This window comes from Suricata suricatta, chromosome 1 (genome assembly GCF_006229205.1).
Source record: "Suricata suricatta isolate VVHF042 chromosome 1, meerkat_22Aug2017_6uvM2_HiC, whole genome shotgun sequence".
Classification (NCBI taxonomy): Eukaryota; Metazoa; Chordata; class Mammalia; order Carnivora; family Herpestidae; genus Suricata; species Suricata suricatta.
Window position 1 is genome coordinate 163928840 of NC_043700.1, and position 27249 is coordinate 163956088.

Here is a 27249-nt window from a genome sequence, read left to right on the forward strand (position 1 = left end):
CACGTTAGCAAGCATTCTCTGAGGACAACGCAAATAGCTTCTTTCCTATGAAGACACTCAGCAGTTACTGTGTTAACATGTATTGGAACTTCATTCAAAACGCCCCAATGATACAAGGGGAAACCATCAACACAAAGCGTGTGGCCAGTAAGCCAACTTACGGTGCATTTCTTTTCCAGCCACCTGTGTCTTTGTCAAGGGCAGCTGACCTTCTCGGGGGAGGCTGGAGTCCTCTTGGTACGAGAGCCCCACCTTCCTCCCAGGACCAGGTCGAGGGGAAAATGAACCATGATGGCAGACACAGCACAAGCAGATGTGACAAACACTCCCTTCCCCAGCTCTGTATCTCTGTATCTCGGAGAGCCTTTTTTTCCTGGCCATTTAAGCCATCTTGTTTTCCTAAGTCTATTTTAGTCCCAGAGCCCGAGTCCTTCCCTGTAGCACAGGTGGCTTCTGTGTTTTTTGCAAAAGCCTTCATTTTTATACCCCACGTCGCTTGGCAGCGCCTCGCTTAGCAAACACCAGGAGCCCGAGCGCCGCAGCTGCCACCTCTGTCCGGAGCAAGCCGCCTCCTAGGCTTCAGGTGTTTTTTGTTTTTGTTTTTGTTTTTAACAAAGGTAGACATGATTTGAAGGTGAACAGGGCAAACATCTCTCCCAAGACCCTACTACACTGGAAACTGGAAACATCCAGGAGAAGGCTATTTTACCTGATGTGGCACCCGTCAGAAGACAGACATTCAGGAAGTGTGATTACCATGGGAAGGTTAAGGCACATGCGGCGCTGGCCGGTGTGCTTCCAAGGAGCGTACACGTAATTCCAAGTACCCTTCTAATTCATGTATGAGCTGTGCTGTCCTATGCTGCCCGTACGGACATAGGAGACGGTGAAGAGTTGACAAAGGTCCATTCGTTTTTATGGTTTATTCAGGCCTAAAGGCTTACAACTAAATGGGCTTTAAGCCAAAAAAAAAAGACTAGAGTGTATGAGTGGCAGGTTTGGGCAATTAAAACTAAGCTATCGATGATCATGGAGCTAAACACAGTGTAAATCACCGATGCTAAATACAGAAGTGATTTTTAAAAAAAAACCTTTCTATGGAACCTACTACTAATAAAACGGTTTGGTTTTAAGTACCGATAAATGGAATACGTTGTGCAAAACAAAAACAAAAATGCCAACAGTTTTTGCAAAATGACATCACACAGTGCTGCCTGAGGTTTCTACTTCCTGCCCGCAGTCTGAGGAGTCTCAGCCAGCTGGACATGTACCCGCTTCATACAGCAGGAGTCTGTGGGGTCCAGGACTCACACACACTGGCATCATCATGCATAACGTATAAGAGCCTCTAAGACGCACCACTGATTCCGTAATATAAACACCCTGCTTTTGACGGCTTTAGCGTCTATCTTACGAAGTCAGAATGAGCGTTAGAGATGCAAATATTCTCCGATGGGAGTGGTCGGTCTGCTGTCTGTCCCCTTACTCCCGGACAGAGCCATAGAACTGGGGCCAGGGCCACAGAACTACCTGCCACGGGGCAGGGAGAACTCGGCGCTGAGTCCAACTCCCCTTGGAGGAACTGTTTCTCACAAATGGTGTGACTGGACGCCTGAGCAGTTCTCAAACCATTAACCTCAACTCCCTCCCCCCCCCCACCCCCGACCTCTTTCAATCTTCTCTCCTCTCCTGTTTGAAAAACTACAGTAGAAAATCAGGAGAGAAAGTAAAATGCACTAATGATTTTCTTTTAATTTCCAGAGCAAGAAAAGTAAAAAAAAAAAAAAAAACCCACCACAACAACACAAAGACATTTTTGGCAAGAAAGGCTGCAGCCTACAGCTAGATATCATGCAGTTTTGGTGATTCTTGTCAGTAAACTAAGCAGACAATTCTGAGGTACGTGTTTTTAAAATTGAGGTTTTTATTATCTTTTTAAAATTTGGTATAAATAGCTCATGAAGTCTCACTAATAAGTTATTTAACCAGGAGAGGTTTTTTTGTTGTTGTTTTAGTATCTCTTTCCAATGATTCTTTTTTTATTTTTTAAAGATTTTATTTTTTTTATAAAATTAAAAAAAAATTTTTTTTAATTTATTTTTGATACAGAGCATGAGAGGGGGAGGGGCAGAGAGAGAAGGAGATACAGAACCGGAAGCAGGCTCCAGGCCCTGAGCTGTCAGCACAGAACCCGACGTGGGGCTCGAACCCACGAACGTGAGATCTGTGCACCCACAGCTGAGAACGTGCTGTGGGGCTCGAACTCACAAACCACGAGATCGTGACCTGAGCCGAAGTCGGAGGCTTAACCGACTGAGCCATCCAGGCGCCCCTCCAATGATTCTTTCTTTAAAGGACAGAAAATAAGAAATCAGTTTGGGGAGGGAGTGGGCAGTGAATATTTTCAGAACATGGATTCTTCTAGTAAAGCCAAGTGGGAAAGTCTTTAGAAGGCCTTGTGGATAGGGGCAAGAATAAAAATCTAGTACCCTCGGGGAAAGAGGAGCAAAAACCAAGTCAGTGCCTTCCTGCGTTAAAGAGCGGATCTCAGGTATCTAGAATTTGCATCTCTAAGGAGTGCTCTCTCAGTGTTTTCAGACACCCCCTTTGAGATGGTCTTTAATTCTAGAAGCAAATCTGAAAAAGCAAGAGATTACAGATTTTTAAGCTCTCAAGTGCCTGAACATCAGTGACAGTTTATTTTTTATAATTTTTAAAAATGTTTATTTACTTTCAAGAGAGAGAAAAGGGGGAGGGGCAGAGAGAGGGAGACAGAGTGGGCTGAAGTGGGCTCTGTGCACCCACACGCTGTGGGGCTCGAACTCACAAACCACGAGATCGTGACCTGAGCTGAAGTCAGATGTTTAACCCACCGGGCCGCCCACGCGCCCTATCACTGACACTTTCAAAACACTCCATGTGTGAGGATTATCAATTTTTTAATAACCTCCGCAGTAAAGGAAGAAAGTTAAAAAGAACCTGAATTGTCAAAATGGTTCTTTCACTCTGAAGTGGGGAGAAGCCAGTGTCTGAGCGCCGCCTGTGCTCCCAGGGGCCCCTCGGCGCCTGGAGCCCGCTCGGACTTGGTTACCGCCCCTGCCATCTCCAGGCCGCTCTGAGACCTTGCACGTGAATAACTGTGTCACTTTGACAGAGACAATCTTCTCACCAGTAAATCAAGAAAGTAGGAGATGGTTTGAAACGGGAACAGTGGGACACAATCGTGAAGGGGCTCTGGGGTCTGGGAAGAGGGGGCGGGGCCACAGCAGCAGGGAGGGCTCTTCCTCAGTACCTGGGCAAAGGGAAGGAAGAGCCAAGGGCAGGGAAGCAGAGAGACGGGAGGAAGAGATGTAAAGGGAATGCACAAAACACAGGAGCCCAGGAGCTGGGGGTTGAAAAGTTTTAAGGAACCATCAGTGAACAGGGCCACAGGTCAGAGGGGCTGAGGGAGACGCAGGCCTGGAGTACAAGCATGGGGCTCCCTGACCACGTCTTTAAGTGTCTGCTCTGGGGACACCTGGCAGGGAGAGGAGCGGGTCTCAACCCCACTAGGTGAGTATGAGAGGTGAGGCAGGTCTGGAAATTCACAAGACCCAACGCTGACTAGACTCAGAACGCCAAATCAGCCCTGTTCTCGTAGAAGACGCAGGTGTCAAAGTGAGGTGTCTCCCCGAAGCACGACACTAAATGTTTCCTATCCGGCACGGGCAGGCTGGTTCGGGCAAACGGATCACACACGCTTACCAAAGACTCTGGCGACAAATCCCAGCGGGAACTGGGAGGCAAACACGGTGAGAAACCAGGGGGCGGCGTAGAGGCTGGGGCCGATCTCATGCTCCTCGAGGTGATTGTAGAGGTCCTTGTGGTAATCGTGAAGAAGCCTCGAGAGCTGGTACATCTGGATCTGCGGGGACACACACACACACAGGTGTCACAGTTGGATTCCAGCTACGTGTGTCCTGCTACTTACCCCACTCAGGCTGAGAGACAATTACCACGGGGTTAAACATGCTATTTGGACTGTAATAATCACCGATCTCCACGACTCATTTATCCAGCAGGCACATCCTGGGTGCCCAGTGCCTGCGAGGCCCTGGCCAGGTGTGGCCCAGCACACTAATGCCTGGACCCCCTACCACGTCTTTTCTACCGTTCCTGGTATTCCCTGGTTAAGAGAATCTAAACATCTGTCCGCTGGGAACATTTCACAAATTCTCTTATAAATCCACATTCCTAGCAAACTCAAACCCAGGGGAATTTGAAATGGAAAGGCCACCTCTCGGCTAAGAGCGAAGGGGGACATTATGGGGCTCTGTGGAAGGGCTCAATTATACCAGCTCACTTAGTAAATTTGCTCTCAACTCCGATTTCTCAACAGGCAGGACGAGTGACTTCTTCAGGTTTATACCATAGGAAATGTATACAGATCCTGGGCAAGTTAAAATAGGAAAACAAGTGTTTCTCTCAAGATGGAGAAAATAACTTTTCCAGAGGGGCCCCTTTTCAGAGGCTGCTATGGCTCTGACAGGAAGCCCATCAGACGGGTCCCCGGGGCTCACAGTGGTCCTAGCGCCAGCCCAGGTTTCCGCAGTTCGACAGCTGAGCCCAAAGAAACCACCTGGAGAGGATCAGAACCCCAGTGAGACGCTGCAGGCTGGACACGTACTTTCCAAACTGGCAATAATAATGGTCTCCAGAGGCCCAGACAACGCAGCCCTCTTCAGGACTAGCTGTGGCCTTTTTGGGTTGAAAAGAATCTAGTCACTAAGGCCCGCAGCCCAAAGACGGTCATGCGCTATGGTATAAATCAACTTGGAAATTCTGCTCTATCACATGGCAGGTGCACCTGTATTAGCACTAACAAAGAGGATGCAGAAAGCACCTGTTACCGGTGGGCAGTGTTAGGTGGGTCAACAGTTTTTGGTGAAACAACTTTCTTTTATGGGGATTTTATGTTCATTTGGTTCGTATTCACAGATGGAGGTGAAAGGATTTTTAACCACCCACTTTGATGCTCTCGGAGTCCTTGGCTCTCATGTATGCTTTCTTACAAAATACTCTCTAGGGCTCTGAAATCCGAGTAACCTGCTGGTGAGTGGCATGTGCTCCAACGATCCAGAGCAGTGTCACATCAGGGTTCAGAGCTCCCCCTGCCTCTGACGGGTGGTCGTGGCGGCACTTAGCACACACCACGGTTTGGTTTTCTTTTACTCTGACCTGTCACCTGCCACTTGTTCATTCAACAAATACGGACCGGGTGCCTTCTGCATCCAGGCACTGTCCCAGGACCTAGGGACACAGCTCTGAGATAGGTAAGAGTCCTCCCTTCTCATGATAGGTGCTGAGAGAAGTCAGTAGATAAACAGGTAAATGAGTAAGGAAATAAGATAGATACTTTCAGGCAGTGAGAGTTTCATGGCAAAAGAAATGAGACATGGTGCAGTGCCAGGGAGGGACGGAAGTGGGGGACACAACATCAGGTGGCCAGAAAGGGCTTCTCCTAGGATTTGGTATTCGAGCTGAACCCTGGCTGCATTGTGGGGGGGTCCCTGGCAGAGGAAGTGACCAATACAGTGGGAGGCAGAAACCGGATCACCTGAAGATGGTGTGATGAAGGGTAAAGGGAGGGCCCTGGAGGCAGACTGGCTCTGATTCAAACCCCAACCCCGCCAGTTGCTAGCTGGGTAACCTGAGCCTCAGTTTTCCCATCTATAAATTGGGCTGGTGAATAGCGTCTCCCTGAGGGCTGCTGGGAGAAGGGGGATATGAAACACCGGGCAGGCGCAAGGCCTAGCACACGGGGAGTGCTGGGCAGCGACAGTCACAGTCACTCCAGTGTTAACGGACGGGGGTGGGGGTGGGGGAACGTTCCTTGAGGAGACCTGGAAAGGAATCGTAAACAGTTCTGGCGTTTGTCTCCAGCAAACACATAAGGAGCTCTCTCTACCTGTAAAATAATCATGTCAGGCCGGTACTGTTTCCGCAGTCCCATTTCGAACATCAGGAACTTGAGCATGTGAAATGCCTCTTCCTCACCCATGTGAAGCAGCAAAATGCCCGCCACGAAGCTAAGGCCCTGGCAGTACCCCACTTCCTGGTCGAGAAGCGAGTAGGCCTTCAGGATGTTGTAAAGTGAGAGCTGGCCGGCCCCTAGCTGCGCAGAGAAGTACGGATGTGTTGGAAAGGTTCGGCCTGCAAAAACAACACACGTTAGTTACAATAAGGAAGGAGGGAAGGAAGGAGGGAGGGAAGGAGGGAGGGAGGAAGGGAGAGAGGAAGGAAGCTTATTGAACCAGAAATCCGATGTGCTTCAGGTTAAAGAACAGATCTTCGGAAGCTGGATTACAAATCAGCTCTGTCCATGAGAGATGGTGGCCGTTGGTAGAGTAACGTTAGCAATTAAAAGTCAGCAACGATCCATACTTGCATTGGCGATGGTCCGGGTGAAAGAAATGAGAACTACCTTTGGTCCTGTAGTTACCTGGATTTCAGTCTACGACGAGGAGAAAACTGCCGATCCTCCGAACGCACCTCTGCTCTCCAGAGGAGTGGACTGCCACCTTGTCCCACCTCACCCACCTGCAGCCACGGGCCTGGCCGTTCTCCAGACACCCCCCGGCCGGCTTTTCCGTACGCTGCCTGCAAGTGCTGCCCGTCACCTGCAGGCGTCTGTATCTTAAACCACAGGCAGCGCTTTGACGCAGACCAAGAAGCAGCAGCGTTTTCTTTTACACAAAAGTTACCTTCCAGAAAGAAATTTTAAAAGAACAGAAAGGAAACAAAACAACCCCCCCTCCCCAAAACCCTCAACATCCTGATTATTTTCATAGAAACCTGGTGTTCAGATAAGGTTTGAAGACTTCTGTTGTGCAGTGGGCTTCAGTGGCTGAGAGCTGTCACACACCACCTCACCCCTCCTTCCGGAATGCGCCCCCTGGGGAAATGTGCTTCTAGGGAGAAAAGTACCTGACAGAGAGAGGAAATGTCTAGAGCCAGGCCGAGGGCCAACTGTGGACCCAGGTGAGAATTACAGCCTCGTCTGGGTCGGCAAAGGCAGACGGTGCATCTGTTCAAGTTCACTGTTCACCTTAATTATTTATTCTCAGCAAAGGGAGGAGGGTGCATTCGTGGGTTCTTCCTCGGGGTCATAAGAAAGCATTCAATCAATCCAGATGGGTCTGTCTGAACTTGATTTAAGAGGACAGCAGCAGCCTAACTACTTTCCTGATCTCTGGTCCTGTGTTCATTTAGTGCCTGCTCTACCTCTTCCCCCAACAAATCGTCCCCAAACACACCCTGAACATGTCACCCTTACTGCCGGAAAGCAACCAACAGCCCCCAGTGCTCAAAGAACAAATTCTACAGCCCCCGCCCAGGAGCTCTGCATACCTCCTCACCGACTCTCCCCACCTCATCCTCTACTCTGGGGCACAGCAGGGGAGCGGTGACAGGGGTGCTCGGAGGCTCTGACCCTCCCTGGGCTGTGTGCAGCACTGCCAAGTGTGCGTGAGAGCATGAGAGGGGGTACTATGCCTGTGCATTTTCCGAGGCTCCGGCATGTATGACCTAGCTGTGGTGACACCCCCACATGCAGCCACTTTAAAATGCAACAGGACCGTTTGTTTAACACGACATAAACAAATGTTATTTCAACTGGTAGTCGATACACAAATTATTGAGACGCGCTGCATTCCTTTTTTTCATACTGAACCTCTGAAACCCAGCGTGCTCCAAGCCGACAGCACACTTCAGTTTGGAGCAGCCATAGTTCAAGTGCACAAGAACACATGTGCCCCTTGGATTGCCGGCACGAGCGCATCACTTTCCCCAGATTCTCCAAGGGACCAGGGCAAAAACAGACAGGAAACTCTTCACTCTGTGTGCCCCGCCTGCTTCGAAGAAGCAGATGGGGCTCCTCCCACCCCTGCATATCTTACACAAGCCCCGCCCCAGCCTGGCACACCCTCCTCCCTCTGACTTCCTCTGGGTCTCAAACAGGTACAGGTGGCGGAACCCACAGGCCTCCCCTGGCGTGCCAGAACACTGGGGAGATCTGGCCACCTTTCAATCTGTCAATGCTGGCACTTCTGCTGGTTGGGATACCCTCTCGTATCAGATACTACCCCTCACGGAAACCAGAGCGAGCACTAAATGACCCTGTTGGAGGACGGGGCATTCTTAGACTTGCTTTTATGATCATAGTTGACATACAGTGTTATGTTAGTTCCAGGTGTACAGATCTGACAGTTCTGTACCTTACGCAACACTCATCACGGTAAGTGGAGTCACCATATGATGTTCTTACAGTTCTGACTACATTTCCTATGCTGTACTTTTCATCTCTGTGACTCATTTTATAACTGGACATTTATACCTCCTCTTAGTCCCCTTCACCTATTTCACCCACCCCGAGACCCCTCCCCCTAGTAAACACTAGTTTCTCTACATTTATGAGTCAGTTTCCGGGGTTTTTTTTGTTTTGTTTTTTAGATTCCATATATAAGTGAAAGCATGTGGTATTTGTCTTTCTCTGTCTTATTTTAGTTCACATTATACCCTCTAGGTCCATCCATGTTGTAAATGGCAAGAGCCCATTCTTTTTTATCACTGCATAATACTCCATTGTATATATACCACAGATGTATCCATTCATCTATTGATGGTGGACATTTCATTTAATCCTTGCAAAGACTCCTACTAGGATGAGCCCGGACAGCTGCGGAGGGACTTTTGGCATTGACCATGACCAGATTTGGGGTAGGGCATCCACAGGCGTGTCCTGTGCCATCACAATGGCTATGTGCCAACAAGGGTCTCGTGCTGGGTTTAAGGCCCTGCGGTCATGCTGTCTTGAAATTCTTACTAGTGTCTGAGCAAGGGATTCTGCATTTTCACTTTGCACCAGGCCCTGCAAACTATATACCCTGTTGGCAGCAGGCAGCGCCCCCCAGGAAGCCTCCAGGGGTTGCCACAGCCACCTTCTCCACAGCTTTGCCACCAAAAAATATGTTACGAGAAAGCAAACCTTAGGCCAAATTCCGCAGGACACATGACCTTTACCAGCAATGCTGACGTGAAGAAAGAGCCACATGAGAACTTCTCAGGCTCTGTCTTCGGGCCTCCAATGAGCACCTCTCGGAAAAGGTTCAGCTGGAGGAGGGTACCAACCAATCTGATGGCAGAGCTGGCCACCAATGGTCTCACACTGACGCTCCATGGTGCGCAGGCCCCAGTGCGTGCTGGCCTCAAGTTCTGCTCCACAGTCACTGGTGGTAAGGCCCCAACACTTTCTGATCAACTACACATCTTGAATATTACCCAATTTCACCAAGAAAAAATTCCACGTCACATCTCTGATGCTAAGAACAAGCCCCTCAGATGCACACTCGGTAGCACTTGAAGTACGTATGCAAAGACCTCTGGACTGTGGGTCCCGGACTCAGGAGACCCCAAAAAGCCAGCCTCTCTAGGTGGGGACGAGATGTATCTTACAAGACCACACACCACACTGATCTTACTCCACAAAGCCTTTTAGGCAAGTCACCACACAGACATACTACCACCTGCATTTTATTCGTGAGAAAAACGGGGTGGGTGAAGCCATCAGTCCTTAGTAAAATCACCCAGCTATTGAGTCAACCCAGGATCTGACCTCTGGTCCCTAACTCCAGAGACACAGTTCTCATGCTGTCGATGTCAAAGAAACAGGTACGGGGATAGGGGAAAAATAGCTATGACCACGCACGGTGTCCCCAGCTCACAGCACGAGTTGTCAGGAGAGCCCAAGTCCTGCCTTCCTTTTCTTAGAAACTGCGAGTCCTCTGCCACCTCACCAAGCTTTCCCCTGAGGAGTCCCGGCTCCTTGAACTCGGTTAGTGTTTTCTGCTTTACTTCTCACTCAGCACTTTCACACAGTCCCTTGTACCAGGCGCCCTCACTATCTGTTGCAGCTGCGTGACCTTGGGCACTTGGCGGACTCCTGAGAGCCCCCACTTCTCACCCGTAAGGAGGGGGTATGACTGGGAGGAGGACACAGGAGGGTGTGCATGCCTGCTGGGGTGCCACACCCAGCTGGCACCCAATAAATACCGGCCACGGGGGGGGGCGGGGGTGCCCCAAGCGCCCGCCACGCCCACGTTCTGACAACGAGGGTTATTCGTGGGAAAGGTCCGTTCACGCAGCGGCACATGCCAACAGGCCTGCTTCACGCACCGAAGAACACGCAGGTTCGTGTGCAAAGTCCTCGTGTGAGCATGCTAACAGAATCCTTCACCGAGCCGCGGCTCGCTGCTCCCTTGGTGATGGGAACTGTGCCATGGAACTCAAAGGCCAACCCGTTCTTTTTTTTTTTTTTTTTCCTTAAGAAATGCACAGTCTGGTGGGGAAAAAAAGGAACAAATCCAGAAAATTCAAATATTTAGGTCTTGCACAGGGTGCTGGGCACAGAAGGGCATGGCCCTGCCTTCTCACACGAGTGAGACGATTTCAAATGACTGAAGGCACCAGCAGTTCTCTTCCATCGCACGGGGACAAGCACTGAAAGGACAGGCACAGGAGGACAGTTTATAGAGATGAGCCCGAGAGCTGGGAGGCCTGGCCCAGGCCTAGGCCCAGGCCAGCAGTCCAGGAAGGCTGCCTGGAGGCAGTGACTCTGCAGCGGAACCAAGCAGGCCAGCGGGGAAAGCACACAGGCAGCAGGGACCGCACAAGCAGGACCCGCTGGCCTGGGGTCGGCCCATCAGGAGACAGGACGGGAGGGGTAAGAGCAGGGCCTGTAAGCGAAGGGCTCTGATTGACAGCAGGCTTAGCCCGTGGGCCGCCTGAGGCCCATGGAGTCAGCGCAGGCCACCAAGGGGTCAGAGAGGGTGATTCCTCGTTAAAGAAAACCCCAGGAGACAGCCTGCAGGACAAGCCAGAGCAGGCAGAGGCCAGAGGATGTCAGCCTGGGCATGAGCCAGGGAGCGGTCACAGGCCCTTACCCGGGAGAGCAATGGTGGGGCAGCGACCAGCGCTGGACCCCAGACCTATCCTCGGGCCAGGCTTAGACTGAGGAGAGAGGGGAGAGGGGACGGTGGAGTTTCTAGCCTGGGAAACCAGGTGAGTGGTCGAAATGAAGAACTGATCAGGAAGGGCAGACAGGGTAGAGGGTGGGGTGCTAGCAAATTCCTACTCGGACCTCAAAAGCTTGGGGAATTTCATAAATGTGACTAACTGAGTATAATTCTGCAGTCTCTCAATCCAAACCCTTGCAGGCGAACCATTTCACAATTCAGAATCTGTGAATCTTAGAAAGGTGACAGTGCACTGGTTGTGTATTCCGGAACCCTGGCAGGGCTGAGGACTGCAGCCCGTCATCACAATCACAGCTCTGCAGCGATACTTAGGAAAAGCCACACGAAGTCTACGGAAGGCCTCCTGGAAGTTCAAATCAGACTTCGTCTCCGAAGAGGCCATGACTCAGGACGTTTTTCCAAAAGGGAGTTACAGAAAAATTTGGTTTTCCTCAGCCTTTGGGGTTTTGGAACTGCAGACCTAGGATTACAGAGCTGTCTTAATTTCTATTACAATTTACAACAAATTAGGTGGGAGAATACGTAGTAGAATATTTGTAAGAGAAAGTACCCTTTCTGCCTCCAAATGCATAGCTTGAATTAGGCTTAGCAAGTTATTCACTATTCAGCATTGTTCCTGGAGGACTCACTTTTGTTTGTTTGTTTGTTTTTTTAATGCTTATTTATTTTTGGTGGGGGGAGGGAGAAAGAGATAAAGAGAGAGAGAGAAATTCAATCCCAAGCAGTCTCTGCATTGTTGGCACAGAGCCCAACACAGGGCTCGATCTCATGAACTGTGAGATCATGACCTGAGCTAAAATCAAGAGTCAGACGCTTAACTGACTGAGCCACCTCGGTGTCCCTAGAGGACTCATTTTTATGGAAGTGAAACCAGGGTAATTACCTATAGAAGGGACCATGTAGTAAGCAGAAAGCTAGGGGACATTTGGGAGGGACAATTAGGTTTTAAGCCCTCGGAAACTTCACAGGAAGGAAAGGAAAGGAAACATGGGTGTGAGGTGGGGCACACATCTTGGACCAGGACAGACAGAACTTGGTTCTCAGGCTCAGTCTTATTTCACCCAGGCAACCTCAACAAGAGGCGTTATGCTTCCTACTTTTAACAGGGGAGGAAGAAAAAGAAAACCACAATGTTTTTAGAACTTGGCCGACTGTTTTACATACAACATGACGGATGAGCTCTGATGAATGGAGAGGGGATCTTCCGGTGTGGGCCTGTGCACGAGGCAGTGTGGTCAAGTGCAGAGGAGCAGCCCACAATTCCAACCGCAGCGTGGAGCCCGGAACGGACCACCAAGCCCAACAGGCACTCCTGTTTCCTCCTCTTTCAAGGGCAGAATACGTACTCTGTGGGGCTGGGACTACATGCATGTACAATGCCCCGCACAAGTAGGTGCAATTAATGGTGCTCAAGCATGGGCAGCGGTCTGCAGATCTGCCACACAGAAAACTTACAAAAACCCAGCTCCCAACCAAGACGGGGGAAAAAAAGTCAGTTCTGTAGCAAAAAGGCACAACTTATGTTTCAAGGAAGAGGCACAACTTTTTCTCCATTAACATTCCCCTTAAGCCTGAAAACCTCATGTTCTAACAGACTTCCGAGGCAAAGTATAGGACTTGCAACTGATTTCCATGGCATTTAGAATTTCATAAACATGTGGAACTGAGAGCTGATAAGAATTCCAGATAATAACAGTCATAAATGCCATTACCATCTAGATTCGTGAGCCCCAAACTTGCGGATCTACAGGAATTACCCAAACTGGGCTAGTCTCTCACACTGCAGTGTCAGAGCTGTCACTGACTTTTGTCACACGAGAACTTGTCCACACAAACCTGACTGAGCCACAACAAACGTCCCAGGTGCTCCATGGGGTTCCCCGTGCCATTTCCTGTCCAGCAGGGTCTGGGACTCGGCACAGCAAGAGAGGCCCCTGCACCGTCCCCTGGGGGAGGGGGGGGAACCCGTCACAAGTCCCTGTTCTTCGGCTCTTGACTAAGAATGAGGACTGCCCATCTCACTTGGCAATGCAGTCTGTGTACGGAATTCTATTTGGGGGACACACGTTTCTAGGTCAATAGTTCTCAATGTATGGTTGGTCTTTCAGAGTCCGTGAGGTCCTTCCTCCCCTCTCCAGCTATGTATCTGTTTATGCAACCTTGGCTTCGTCTTCATGTATTTCAAAGGACATAAAGTCAACAGAGTGAATGAGGGAGTAAAAATAAATCAGTTCACTCTATTTAGCCAGACGTTAAAACGTAACACAGTGCCTCCCTCTAAATTTCTCTTATTTTGGAAAATGCATTGTTCGTAATGACATGTTTATAGGTATGTGTTTATTGTAGTTCTTTTAAAAGACACCACAGCTCACCCACGCTCCTGAGAACACACCCAGGAAAGGGAGGGAAGGGGGGAGGCAAGCCGCGTGAGCAGACAATGGACCAGGCAGATGAGAAGTGTTCCCAGAGGAGCTGCATTCATGTAATCCGGCTCTGAGTACCGCAACCCTCCAACTCTGTTTAGACGGTACTAAGTCAGTGCCAGGAAAAAGCCCTGTGTTTGATAAAGACCACGTATCTGCACGTCAATCTGCCACTGGAGACTGGAGTCTTGGGCGATGCACACGTAAGGACTTGTTTAGCCCCTTGGACCTCACTGCTTGCTACATACACTATGAACTACAAGTAAGACGCTATTTACACGCTTGTTCAAAGCCTGTGAAAAGATTCTAGAAGAAGTGTGTGACTCCGGGAGAAGGCTGTAGAAGCTGCACCCACCACCCACCCACCTGCCCAGGAGGGACCAAAAGACTCCGGCTTAGGAAAGTACCTTGCTTCTGCCAACCCAGAGGGAGACTGGATAAAAAATGTTAAGACCTGGGGCACCTGGGTGACTCAGTCAGTTAAGTATCCGACTTCAGCTCAGGTCATGATCTCATAGTTCATGGGTTTGAGCCCTGCATCGGGATCTGCGCTGACAGCTCAGAGCCTGGAGCCTGTTTCCAATTCTGTCTCTCTCTCTCTGCCCCTCCCCTGCTCATGCTCTGTTTCTCAAAAAATAAATAGAAGTTAAAAAAACAAAACTGTTAAGCCCCTTCCTACACATGCATCAGGCTACGGCACCTGCCTCTTTAAACTCCATTTTATCATCTGCTTCTGAAGTAAAGAAATGCAGGTGTTTAGATTTCTCTCTAGGGCAGAGTGCCCCTCACACACAGAGTCAGGAGGAGACTGCTGAGTGACCAGAGTCAAATACGAATGCAAAGAAACTCCTTATTTGTATTAAAAAGACATGGAATGATTTTGTGTCTCATACGCCTGCATGGAGACATGTGCTGGAAAGGCCTAGAAAGATACACACAACTCAGATGTATTTCTAAATGACATACTAATAATTTCATGCAGTGCTCAACTGTCTCAGTGTTCACCCTATGGGAGATGAATCTTTCCTTCTCTGTCACTTTGAGGGTGAAGATGGGCTTTCTTCCAGCAGTTTCCAAACACTAACCACATTACAGTCAGTCACCCAAGCACTTGTGGACATGCACAGCCCCGGCCCTCACCCAGAAAATTCTTCTTCAGCGGCACATCGGGGACAGTGACTTCAGGAATGCGTGTTTCCACAAGGTCTTCAAGGGATCCTGATGTGACATTTGCCTGGTACTGGGAGAAACGCCATTCCAGTCTTTAGGGTGTCCTGCCCGACTCTCTCCACAGCCTGCCTGACTTAATCTTGGGGAGACCCCTGGGCCCCTCAGCACTTGTTTACTTCGCCGAAGCTGCTGCGGGAAGCCAGCGGTCTCTCCCCCACAGGCCACCCGCAAAGTTATTCAGTTTACAACTGACAAACAAGTTTCTTTCTTCGCTGCTTTCATGGAGGGCCTGGAGACTTCTGAGTCTCCAGGGGGCGGTACTAGCAAAGCAGCACTCTGACGGGACCCTCTGCCTCCCCAACTCTACGCTTCCTCATTTGCAGAAGACACAGTAACCCTAACAACCGAATGATCTCCAAGGCTCCTTCCCTGATAACAGCTGTGATCCCAAGGTCTTCTGAAATGGCTGCATTTAGCTCTGAGCCAAATTTGAGAGAGGCTGGAGAAAAAAAAGACATGATGCGTGTAACTGCTCACAACTTTAAATTTGTTTTTAATGTTTTATTTATTTTTGAGAAAGAAAGAGAGAGAGAGAGAGAGAGACAGTGTGTGCAGGGGAGGGTCAGAGAGAGGGAGACACAGAATCTGAAGATAGGCTCCAGGCTCTGAGCTAGCTGTCAGAGCTAGCTGTCAGCACAGAGCCCTACGCGGGGCTCGAACCCATGAACCGTGAGATCATGACCTGAGCTGAAGTTGGCCGCTTAACTGACTGAGCCACCCATGCACCCCAAACTGCTCACAATTTTAATGAAATAATTTGGTCCTCAGTTGTTTCGTATTGGTCTTCCCCACTAGAATGTGTCATTCGGAGAAGGCATGGAATGTACCAGGTGCTCCAGAAGTATCTGTGGAATCACCACTGAATGCCCTGGGGGCAGAGTGGTGGGAAGGGGAAAGACAGAGCTCCTCTGTATGCGGATTATTTTTAGGAAACATTTGGCCAGTCCAGGGACCGCTGCACCAGGCTTCTCCCATGTCTGTGCACGTCTCTGCAAAATTCCACAGTGACCTCAAGTGGGTGGCTTAAAATTAGCCAATTTACACTGTGGAAATCTGCAAATTCTATCATCAGGCTTTCTTTTGAGGGGGTTTGGGGAAGCTGGCTGTGTGCCAGCACACCACTGCTTGGCTTGAAGGATACAGGGAGAAGACAGAGTCACCCCACTTTGTCACGCCCACATTTAGTTCTGTTGCTCTGAGGTGAAGGAGTGACCAGTGTGCTATCTGGGGGATCAACACGTCCCCATAATGTGGTCTTGATCATCCCAGGGCCGAGGACAGACCCGCTGGAATGATGCAGGCAGCTGCCGTGCACGTTGAGCTCTGACTGGTCACCTGACCTCGTTCAGGCCAAGTCCCCAGCTGGACAGAGATTGCTGTGCGACAGACTCTAGGTACTTTTCTGGGTTTTGCCATTCACACTCATTTTTAGTTTCTCACACAGGACTTCAACCCAAAGATGAAACAGAAAGTGATGCTCGCTCCCAGCACCCATCCGCTGCTAAGGAACGACCGCATCTCCTGCCCAAAGCGCACAGCACTCAGCGTTTGCGGCGCGGCCGAGCGAGGCAGATACCAAACAGGGAGGGAGAAAGGAAAACTCTCTCTGCCCCTCTATATGTAGTCTTCTTAAACCCTCTCAGCCCATCCTTCACTCTGGAGGCTCTCCCCCTCCTCCTCTTTTATGGATTCTAGAAAAGTAAGGAGAACATTCCTTTTTATAACACTTGGATCACAGCTCCTTTTCAAGATACCAGGCTGCCTTGCACCTTTGGTTATGCTGTGTTAAGTGGAAGCAGAAATCACGACGACGGCTCCCATGCTGGATCGTGGACCTGACCATGCCCGTGGACACCGGCTTTGCGCTCACTGCAGCCCGGGCATGGCTAACCCCGTTTAGGTGTCACTGATGAAGGGTCTTTAGAGGCCCATCAGGGGCGCCTGGGTGGCTCAGTTGGTTAAGTGTCTGACTCTTGATTTCAGCTCAGGTTGTGATCTCATGGACGGTGGGATCAAGCCCCATGTTGGGCTCTGTGCTGAGAGCAAGGAGCTGCTTGGGACTTTCTCTCTGGCTCTCTTTCTCTAAAAAACAAACAAACAAACAAAACACACCTCTAGAGGTCCATCAAAAATACTATTATTGGTCACCAAAGACTCACTAGACCTCTGTGGAGTATACAAACTATGCCATCGCTTTCCTGACCTATAAAACACAGATTAATAGAACAAGTAATAGACGTGGGGGAGGATGAGGAGCAGTTTCTGTGTTCTCGGGTTACCTGTTCACATCTTGTTCTGACGAAATCCCTCCTCTCAGAAGGGAGGATGGGGAGCCTCCTGGGTGCGAGTTCTGACTGTGAGAGGTGGGCGGGCTGGGATGCCAGGGACAGGAGCCCTGACGTGGTGGAGGACAGAGGAAGAGAGCCTGGGGCGGGGAGGGAAGTCCCCAGCTAGCTGCTCACTGTCACAAGCAGCTTTTAAATGTGGCCGTGACTGAAGCGAGAGCCACAGCCAGAAGGCAGGATGTTGGCTGTCCTGTGGCCCATGCAGCACGGATCCCCAGAGAAGGGAAAGGCTGCAGTCACCTGGGGGCAGCACAAATGGTAGGTGGAACCGGGCTTAGAGGGTACGGCAGGTTCCTGAACTAAGAATGATTTGCTAAGTATCCTCTGCTCAGCCCTGAGAGAGGCTATTTTCTCCGGGCTGGGTGTGGTCGGCCCTGAAGGCGGGGAAGTTGTGACATACAGGTAGGCAGATCTAAGAGACAGACGCTATATGGTATCCTGGAAGGGACACGATGCAGAGACTAAGATGACCTAGGTTCTAGAACTTCCTGCCACCGAGCAGCTTGTAACTTGGGCAAAGCACATGTCTCTGGGCTTCATTTATCACTTCTAAAGTGGAAATAATATGTGCCCACATTCACATAGGGTTGTGTAAGGTTGAAATCCGAGAATATGTTTTCTAAACTATAAAACTGCCTGACTACCTATTATTCTTACTCTTTGTAGGGGAAAAAAATCTTATAACAAGCTGATTACATTAACAGCTCATTTCAGAAAGTAAAACAAGAGGCAGGAAAAGAAAAATCCGCGAAGTTCTAAAATACCACCAATCAACGGGCATTCTGTCCTCCTGGCCAGGATAACGATGCCACTTCCTGGGAAAGACTGAAGTTCAGATCCGATTCTGGGCAGCACCACACACCTTTACTGGGCCTCGAGGCAGCCCCGGCACAGACTAAATAGGAAGCACAGGCTAAGCAGCGAGGTGGGCAAGCGCTGCCCGCTGGTAAAAGGCCGGAGGGTGGGGGGCAGCAAAGTCTGCTGTTGGAACTCCCAGGGAAGAGCACCCCAAAGCCAGCAGAACAGATCTCACGGGCTGCGCGGCCTGGGCCCACTGCTGGGCGGCCTTCCCAGCTCAAGTCGGGAGAGCAGTCTGGCTCTGGAAGGGTCCCTGGGTAAACCCCGAAGAGATGCACAGAGGTTACTTGGAAGATGAGCTGCTGGAAAGAGCTATTTTAGGCCTTGGGTGCATATTCGGGGGGCTCCGCAGTGGAGGCCAGGACCGGGCAGGACGTGAGGCGGAGCGGCGGCCAGTGCTGTCGGGCAGGGTGGCTGCAGCTGGCCTCTGGGGGTGCACAGAGGGTGCTGGGAGACAGGCAGGGACCAGAGGACGTGAGTGCAGCCTGGCCCTGCCCGTGAACGAGAAAAGGCAGCGTCTCGACTGGCACAAACCCAGCGGGCTCCCAGGGCCTCGTGCCACCTGGCCTTCCCGCCCCTGTCTGCACGTGAGCACCAGGAGGCAGAGAAGGGAACATCCATACTGGGGAAGGGAGGACACGCTCCCTCCTCCTCCTCCTCCCATCCGACCGAGGTGGGGGGCAGGCAGAGACACCGCCTGGGCCTCCCACCCCCTTCCACCGCCTCCTCTCTATTTTTCACTTCATTTCACGTGATAGGAACATAGTGTCATTTTTCTGTTACTCATCATCAGCAAACACAGCTGCCAGGTCACAGAACTGCTTTCCTTAGGGTCAGGGGGCCAAACAGGCTCCAGTCTCACGCTGCATACCTGGTCCCTGGGGGGTGATCATGGCCCATCAGCGTCACTCTTCACCCAGCCAGCAGTTTCCATGAAAACACATGGGGGTCCCGGGCTCAGAGGGCCTTGGGACAGAGGGCTTTACTGCAGCCCACGGCCACCAGGGGGCTAGGTCCTGCCTGTTAACCGTGTGTCCGTGGTCAAGAGCGGCCCTCCTGTGCCTCAGTCTCCTCATTTCCTAAGAGGATGCAGGGCCAGGTGCCCAGGGCTGTTATAGGGCCATGTGAGAGTGGCATGCCAGTGCAGTGCTTCCTGCTGAACAGCTCAGATTTCTCGAGCATCTGCGCTGTGACGGGCTCTGTCCCTGGAGCTGGGGCAGGAAGGTAAATCAGCCCTAGTCCGGCCCCCAGAGCGCTGCATCCAACAGACGAGAAGGGCAGTAAGGAGGTGCTGCCCGTTCACGGAGGACAGCGGCTGGGGAGGGAGGGGTGAGGGCAGAGAGCCTGCTGTCACGCTGCTCAGCAGCACAGCGGCTGTGTTATTTCAAGCAAGGTACTTGAAATACTCTCAGTACTTCAATCTTCTCTGCTCTCAACAGAGATAGAACAATACCTAGTGGATCCTGGTGTGAAGGTCCACCAGGTGGTTGAGTAACTTTACACAGCATTTGGCTCAAGGTAAAGTAAGGACTAGCTTTAAGGGACAATGGTAATTGTGACCATGATGAACACGGAGAGTATCACGGGTGGGACAGAGGCTTAGCAGAGGCAGCTCATCCGGTCTGAAGGCACAGGTTCTCAGAGATGACATCTAAGCTCAGACCTCACGAAGGACTTTTATGCAGTTGACCCTTTGATTTGCTGTGTAGCCAGTCAGATAAGATTCGATGCTGTCTGATCTAGTTCACACCTCAAATTACTGGGAAAGAAGCACAGATCCCTAGGGTGCCCTTGGTGGCAGCAGCAACCCGGATGGATGTTCCGGAAGCAGCGTGCCCTCTAAAAGCCACAGGGCCAAGCTCCTGCACTTGGGGCCAGAAGTGGAGACACCCCCATGCCCCACCCACGGCCACGGCCAGGCCAGGGGCCCTTTCGTATACCAGTACCTCCCAGTTCCACAAGTCCTTCACTGGGGCACCTGCAGATGCAGCCAATACGCTGTTTCCATCTCAGTGTTTTTAACGCTGTTCAAGAGACAAGGTGCCACCCTGTTTCCAAAATAAAATGGCCCCAAACCCAGCCACAAACTGCTTTCCACAATGTTTCTCCTAGGTCCCGTCTGTAATTAGTAAAAACCATGGAGCCGGTCCTGTGACCAGACCAGGCCTCGGTTCTAACACTTCTGTTTTCCAGGACGTTCCTTTGGTTGATGATAAAACCGCCTATCAGTATCTGAATTACTGAACTGAACGATGATGACAATCACAATCGGAGCCTTCATGCAGAGCAGAGTTAATGAGAGAAAGAGAGAGACTTTTATATACTTTCAAGCACATGCTTTCAGGCATCTGTGATTACTCCAGGGCTTTTCCAATTGAACGTCTCAGCAGTAAATTTTGATTGCTAAACCTGAAGGCAGATCACTAAATAACAGTCTCTCCAGACTTTTCAGGTGAGTGCCACTCCCATTTCCGCGTCAAATTGATTGCAAACTTACCAAGGTCGATGAGAATTGCGTGCTGTTGGGAGGTGAGCCGTTTCAAGAGTTCTTTGTACGGGGTGTCCTTTGGCTGCTGTTTACTGGGGAACGGGTGCCGGAGGCGGTACTGCTCTGCTAGGAATTTCCAGATCTCCCCCCGGTGATGACGTGGCACACCTTCGGGAAAAGAGGCAGGAAACGCAGATTTTATGCTCAGAGTATGAGGTACTAATACAAACGAGAGGTCTCACTCCGCTGACAACCTCATTTCACATGACTTAGCAGCATCGAAAGGGAAAGGAAACAACTACAATTTTGTCCTGTCTGCCCACTTCCTCCCTCCCTCCACAGCACCATCCTTCCCCTCACCTCCGCTGGCCCCTGGCACTTTCAGCTTTCAAATATATCCTATGTTTGGGCTGTGCTACACTTGGAGGAGGGGGCCAGATGAGCTGATGAATGACATCAGCCCCCGTCCGGGGCCAATTAGTGTTCGAGAGAAAGAAGCCCAGGTGTTTAAAACTACAATGCAAAGTGTCGTCTCGTACAAGAGATGTGAGCCGAGGGATTGGGGGTTCCGGTGAAGGAGAGTGAGATTTTACTGAACCCTTCACTTGTGCCAAGATGTAAGAGTGTGGGAAGCAGGGAGGGAAGACACGTGGGAGGAAGGAAACTCTATGCATGTCTCTGCCTTGGGCACAGGGCACACGTGTGGCAGGAGAGGGGGCAGTAGGGTTGGAAAGGTTTTATTAGAGGCAAAACTAAGGGCAAGCAACCTGCACTTTATTTGGCAGCTCCAGGGAACCCCGGAATGGTTTTGAGCTGGGGAGGGAGCAGCCTATGTAGGGAATACGGATTAGACACCATCTGCAAGGTGGACTGAAAAGGGGCAAGAGGCTGGACTGGCCACTGTCCACACAGCTGTGCCTCGGGGAGCACTCGACTGAGACGTGAAAACAAGCAAAGCCATCTGAGAGCCTCCATTCCACGTTTTCCGTACAACTGATTTGGCTACAAACGTGATTAAAAATGTCCTCTGAAAACTATGAGACGTTCTCTTAAAGCCAATGATGTTATTTAAGGCAAACGTCTTTAGGGAAACTGACGGTTTGGGGGCGCCTGGGTGGCTCAGTCGGTTAAGCAGAGAGAGGGACTTCTCTGTCAGAGCAGTCAGCATGCTGCTACGCGGGTGGGGACCAGGGAACAGATATCTTGTTTCTGCCCGGCGGTTAATAATAAAATCATCATCTGTGGATCTGAACCAGACGGTGCTCAGTTTCATTTACTACCAGATCCACAAAGGAACTGTTTGGAACAATCACTCAGGCATCTCTTAGAAGTACTCTGGGTATGGTAAGCAATTTGATTTTTCCCTTACACATCCCAGTTATAAAAGAAAAAAAAAAAAAAAAAAGAAAAGCAGGCCTGTGGGAGAAATAGAGAGCCACACTTAACTGTGACCATAACCCACACCCTCTCTAAATGCTGGTCTTGGCATTAATTTCATGCCCGTGTAGTGGATGGAATGATGGCCCCCTAAAAATGTGTGTCCGCGTCCTAACCCCCAGAACCTATGAATGTGATTCGGAAAAAGGGTCTTTGTAGATATTAAGGTGTGGAAATGAGATCAGCATCCTGATGATGCAGGTGGGCCCTCTCACCAATGACATGTGTCTTTACGAGAGAGACACAGAGAGGACAAGAGGGGCAGGCCGTGTGATGATGGAGGCGGAGAGCACAGTGACAGCCACAAGCCAAAGGAATGAAGGAATGACCGGTGTGGCCTGCCCATGCCCCGACCCCAGACTGCTGGCCTGTGCGAGTGTGACAGGAAACATTCTGCTGTTTTAGCCATCAGTTTTGTAACAATTTGTGATGGTGGCAAAAGGGAAGTAGTACACTCTGACGTCTGCCTGTCAGATTATTCCATTCCTTCTCTCCCTGCTCAGGGAAATACCGTAGGGTGGGTGGGTGGGTGGGTGGGTGTGTGTGTGTGTGTGTGTGTGTGTGTACGTACGTACACACAGGCACATGTGCACACAAGCCCTTACCATTTCAAACTATATTAGAATTAAATGTGGCCTGAAAAACAGTCATCATGTTAAGTGATTTATGGTAGGGCTTTTTCACAAAATATTTTTTTCAAACTGGGAAATTTTCCCAAGGTGTGAGATGACCAGTTTCCTCTTACTACTAAATCATCCCCATTATCTTAGCAGGCCTTTATTTTTTGAAGGAAGAGAATACTCCTTGTGTCACGGAACAGTGCCACGTATTCTGGTATTTAAGAGAGCTTAGGTTTTGTGATTTAAAAACAAAGAGTCATGCAAATTGGAGCCAATGTTTTTGCTGAGAAGGACCTGCAACAGCCTTCCCCAGGCTCCGTTTTGCCTCCGCTCGTACCCTGGGCCTTCACGCAGGCTTTCGGGAGGACAGGAGACCACTCTCTCCCTAAATGTAGGTACCTTTTTATTTTTACTGACTTCAGAAGTAATTTTTGCTTACCACTTAAAAGGAAAAAAAGCTCTTCTAAAAATTCAAAAGGTATAAAGAAAGTGAAAAACCACTCATAATTAGAGTGAACATATAATTCACCACCCAAAGCAGGAGGCATTTGAAAGCAAAGAGAGAACGGCTATTAATGATTTCACTGGGAGAAGCTGTAAGCCAGGGCTTTGCCGGGTAAACCGGATGCACGGTCGTCCTGTCTGTTACTCGGATATGTGCAAACGTGTCATGCATGTGTCATACGTTATGTGCATACAGAGATCTACAGTTGTCCATGAGACCACACAGGATTTTTTTTTTTCCATTTACCGATCTCAGAGCCGTCTGAGATCGGTAAATACAAATCGACTGTGTCATTTTCGAGATTACAGCACGCGACGGCCACATGGCTACTGTTTCTGGTTGTGTTTTGGTTTCTAGCCACACAATGCTATGATATACATTCTTCCTGCCGTGGTGCATCTTTGGTTAATTTCTAGACCAGGTTTCTATATGTAGCATTGCTGGATCACAGGTACACAGTGTTTGCATCTGGCCCGAACTGCCAACTGCCCAGGTGGCCTCTTGTCAATCTCAATCCTAGAAAAGTGCACTCCAGTTCATAAAGCTCCATCTTGCTATCTTTAGTGAAATTATCTAAACCCAAACTAAGCTTTGAGTTATTTAAAGCTCCATAGAATTATTCTTCCTTCTCCCAAGCTGACACCCTAATCCTGCTGCTCTGATCCAATTTTAACCTGGAAAGCTCATAAATCCCTTTTCCCATCACTCAGGGGGTCCCCAGATCACTGAGAGGAAGGGCCTCATCACCCACACAGGGACAGTCTCCTCTTTCGAAGGCTCAGTGGTAACTTGGCCTCTATCTAAGAGGCCAGAGGGATGGTTCCGACTTAATCTCATTTTTTATTCTGAGCTACAAGATGGACTGTGGGCGTTTGTTTGGAGTCATTACATCTTACGTGTTGAAACCAGCCGGATAATTGAATAAGCCCCTTATGCAGTTAGAAATAGAGTTGCCAGCACCAACGGTGATGGGACCACGTCAGCGGATACACGAGGGTTAGCCTCGGCTCATCTCAGTTTACAAACTGCACACTCACCTATCCCAACCTTCACTGCACAGGCTCCGGATGCTCGGAGTGCTTCCATCAGTTCCCGCTTGTAAAATGCGTAATGAAAACCCGTGTCTCCACGTGCCAGGTTTCTAAGAAACTCAAACTCTGAGAACAGCTGTCACAGACCCATGCGATTTACCTTTTGTAGAAGCAAAGCCTCCTGAAGACCATCATATAGTCAACAGTGAAAAGGGAAAGAAGAGACTCCTTTTCTCTGCTTTCTCTTTTTTCCAAACTGCAATCTGGGGCCATTTGGTGCAATGGTAAGCTTCCAGCAACCACCATGGGCACGAAGCATGTGAGCACTGGGAGATATCTGTGAGACCCTCTGTATGGTCCACGCCTCTCCCTCCAGCAGTCAGGAGGCCGGAGCCCAAAAGGCCGGGGACACCTGCCAAAGGTCACACGGGGAGCCGCTGGCCAGTTCAGAGCCCGAGTCCTCACCACTGGCCACACTTCTGGTCTCTGAGAAGAGCACCGCTGAGGCAGGCCCGACCACAGGCAGTGCCATGCAGCGGGGAGAACCGGAGCAGACGTGTGTGTGAGCAGGTCCGGCCCGGGGCCCATTACAACGGAGTCACATGTCCTTATCCATAGAAAGGGGAGAGTGATAACTAGCAATAACTACATATTACTACTGAAACTGATGCTGTCAAGTTCAGATAGAGGTTAAATAATGCCCACAGACTACAGCAGGAGAGACCTGCTTTGGTCTGCCCACTCTCAGAGAGATAAACACCACTGTGACTTCTTCCACTGAGCTGCTAATAAAGTCAGAAGAAAACTGCAAGCGTCATACATATTTGAGCTGCTTTGTCTGAATTCTTGGTTATTCACGACTGCACTGACCAGAACTTGATAACCACTACAATTAGACTCTGAAAGCCTCTGATCTTGCCAGCAGATGCTGATATACACTTGTTTAAAAGAAATGGTTATTTTACTTGAACACTAATATTCATCGAAATTAAACTGTAAAGTGGAGCTACTCCAACGAGCTGTGAAGGACCAGTTTTTGTTTTCTTTTAAAGTGTTCCAATCCACTGCTGATACTTTTAAAATACAGTAAAAGTGAATTTATATAAAAATGAAACCAAAAAAGACTGATAAAAGACAAGTCCACTTTTTTGGGGGGGACAGATCACCTTTGTCAAATTACTGGAAGAGTTTTAAACGTTTAGTCTCAGGTCCTATTCTTAGGCCAGTAGCGGTATGGGCTGGCACCCAGCAGACCGCCCTAAAAACCCAAAAATACCGCCCACCCGGGCCTTCCGGGGAGGGGAGGGGCAGGTACGTGCCATGTGCTCCCGGGTTATCAGCTTGCTTCCTGCTCCCAGCAATCACTGTCCTCGCCCACACCTCACACACAGAGAAAGTGGAACCAGAGAGGCTACGTTACTTACTTAAGAACACAACAGCCAGTCAGTAGGCCTGGGACCTAAACCTGGGACAACCTGTCCAAAGTCTGTGCACAAAACTGTGTCGTTTCCCCGAGAGAAACCATGTTTGCTTTATCATCTAGGTAACTAAGCCCTGTTTTCCTATCTTCTTCCTGCTTCCTAGGCTTCTGGGCATTTTAGTTGATTAAGAGGAATCATGAAAGGTGAGGAAACTCACAGTAATTCAGGTATGTGGAAACAGACTAGGGGAAGGTGTGGTAACGACAAGAGAAATGGCCACCGAAACTGGACTTTAACATTTTTTTGCTGCACACTCCTCCCCGACATCAATGGGAGGTAAGGATGGCGGGATGGATTCTCTATACGGCTTACCTTGCCCGACAGCTGAATGCATTTTTTCCATGTCAAACTTAATTTTTGATCTTCCTGGAGTGCTAAGCATCTTTTCCCACACTGTGGTGACTTCTTTAAGACAAGGAGTGATTTCTTCGTAATCAAGCTTTAGGCGCTTGTTCAGCAAATCATTTTCAGAGGCTAGAAGAGACGGTGGAAGAGCGTGTTAGAGATTGCTACGGCCACAAGTCTTCATTTCCTAGCATCACTACTGGGATCATGAGCAGTTACAGCTTGACAGGTCCAGACTAAAGTCACCGGTCCTGCGCCACCCCATGGTCCTTGCCGTACAAAAAGCTGAACATGCCTAGTAGGGGTACTTGATTTCTCTGACCCCTGCACATCCACCCCCAAGATTGGCTTTTGGTTCCACTACTAAAATATATCCCACACCCATCCAGTTCCACCAATCTTCACAGCTACCCACAAACATCTCCAGGACAGGAGCTGTGTGGTAAGACCCCTGGAGCCTGGCATGGTTAGAGATGAGCACGATTTCTTCATCTGAACCAGGAGACGCCTCTCCGAGGACAGTTCCTTCCTATTTAGAGCCAAACCTCCCGAGGTAGCTTCCACCTCGTCGTGTTTCTGCTTCCTGCAGCTCAACAGAATAAATCTTCCTTTCATAGGACATCGCTCCAAATATATGAAGGTAGTTAGTATTTCCCACCAACCTTACTCAGCTTAAACTGCACTAAGAATTATACCTGGATTACCAAACTGGGGTTGGGCAGGGGGAGAGGTAGGGAATCAATAAAGGAAAAGTTTAAATTGACAATTCTCAGGATTAAATCTGACAACTTCACTCCCACCTAAAACCACGATATTCTGTTTCAACACAGTGGTAATGCTGTCAGCTCCCAAATCCACCCACCTCACGTCTCAGATCTTGACAGCAGACAGGATTACACAAGTAAGTATGAGCCAGAATGCAGGCCTCGGCAGAGCTGATCAACTATCGTCTTTCTGATAATAAGCAAATACTATGTCCTAAGTACTTTATATTTAGCAGCAGTTAATCTCAATGACTCTCTGAGGCAGGGTTCTGGTTGAGAAAATCGAGGCCCAGAGGCTGACTAGCAACTCCCAGGTCCCTGAGCAGGAGGTGGGGCAGGAGTGGGGCCCGTGACCTTCTCCACCACGCTGCAGGGTTTGTGGCTACACATTTTTTTTTTCCTGGGACTAGGCATGTATCCATCAGGGACCTGAAATGTTTGATAGAACCCAGTGGAACTTTCTAGGCCTAGAGTTTTTTGAGTGAAAGATTTTCAACACAAATGTGATCTCTTTAACAGATACAGGGCCATTCAGATCTTTTTCATCTCATTTCAGTTTTGGTAAACTGTACCTCTCATGGTTTGTCCGTTCATTGCATCTAAACTGTTAGTTTTTTTTTTTTTAATTAATTAGCGTATTTTATTTTTTT

General features: G+C 49.6%; 1 protein-coding gene across 7 annotated transcripts in view; it reads right to left on the minus strand.

The window, feature by feature from the left end:
- TBC1D1 (TBC1 domain family member 1) overlaps positions 1-27249 on the minus strand; it is a 230817-nt gene that overhangs the window by 13993 nt on the left and 189575 nt on the right. For 6 of the 7 annotated variants that reach the window (XM_029947437.1, XM_029947433.1, XM_029947446.1 and 3 more), the window contains 4 exons: positions 25803-25964; positions 20426-20584; positions 5948-6192; positions 3745-3904 (listed from right to left, as the gene is read on the minus strand). In XM_029947437.1, coding sequence (XP_029803297.1) covers positions 3745-3904; positions 5948-6192; positions 20426-20584; positions 25803-25964 — 726 coding nt within the window. Of the gene's footprint in view, positions 1-3744; positions 3905-5947; positions 6193-6481; positions 6680-20425; positions 20585-25802; positions 25965-27249 lie in introns of those variants that run through there. The other variant, XM_029947480.1, reaches the window with a different exon arrangement.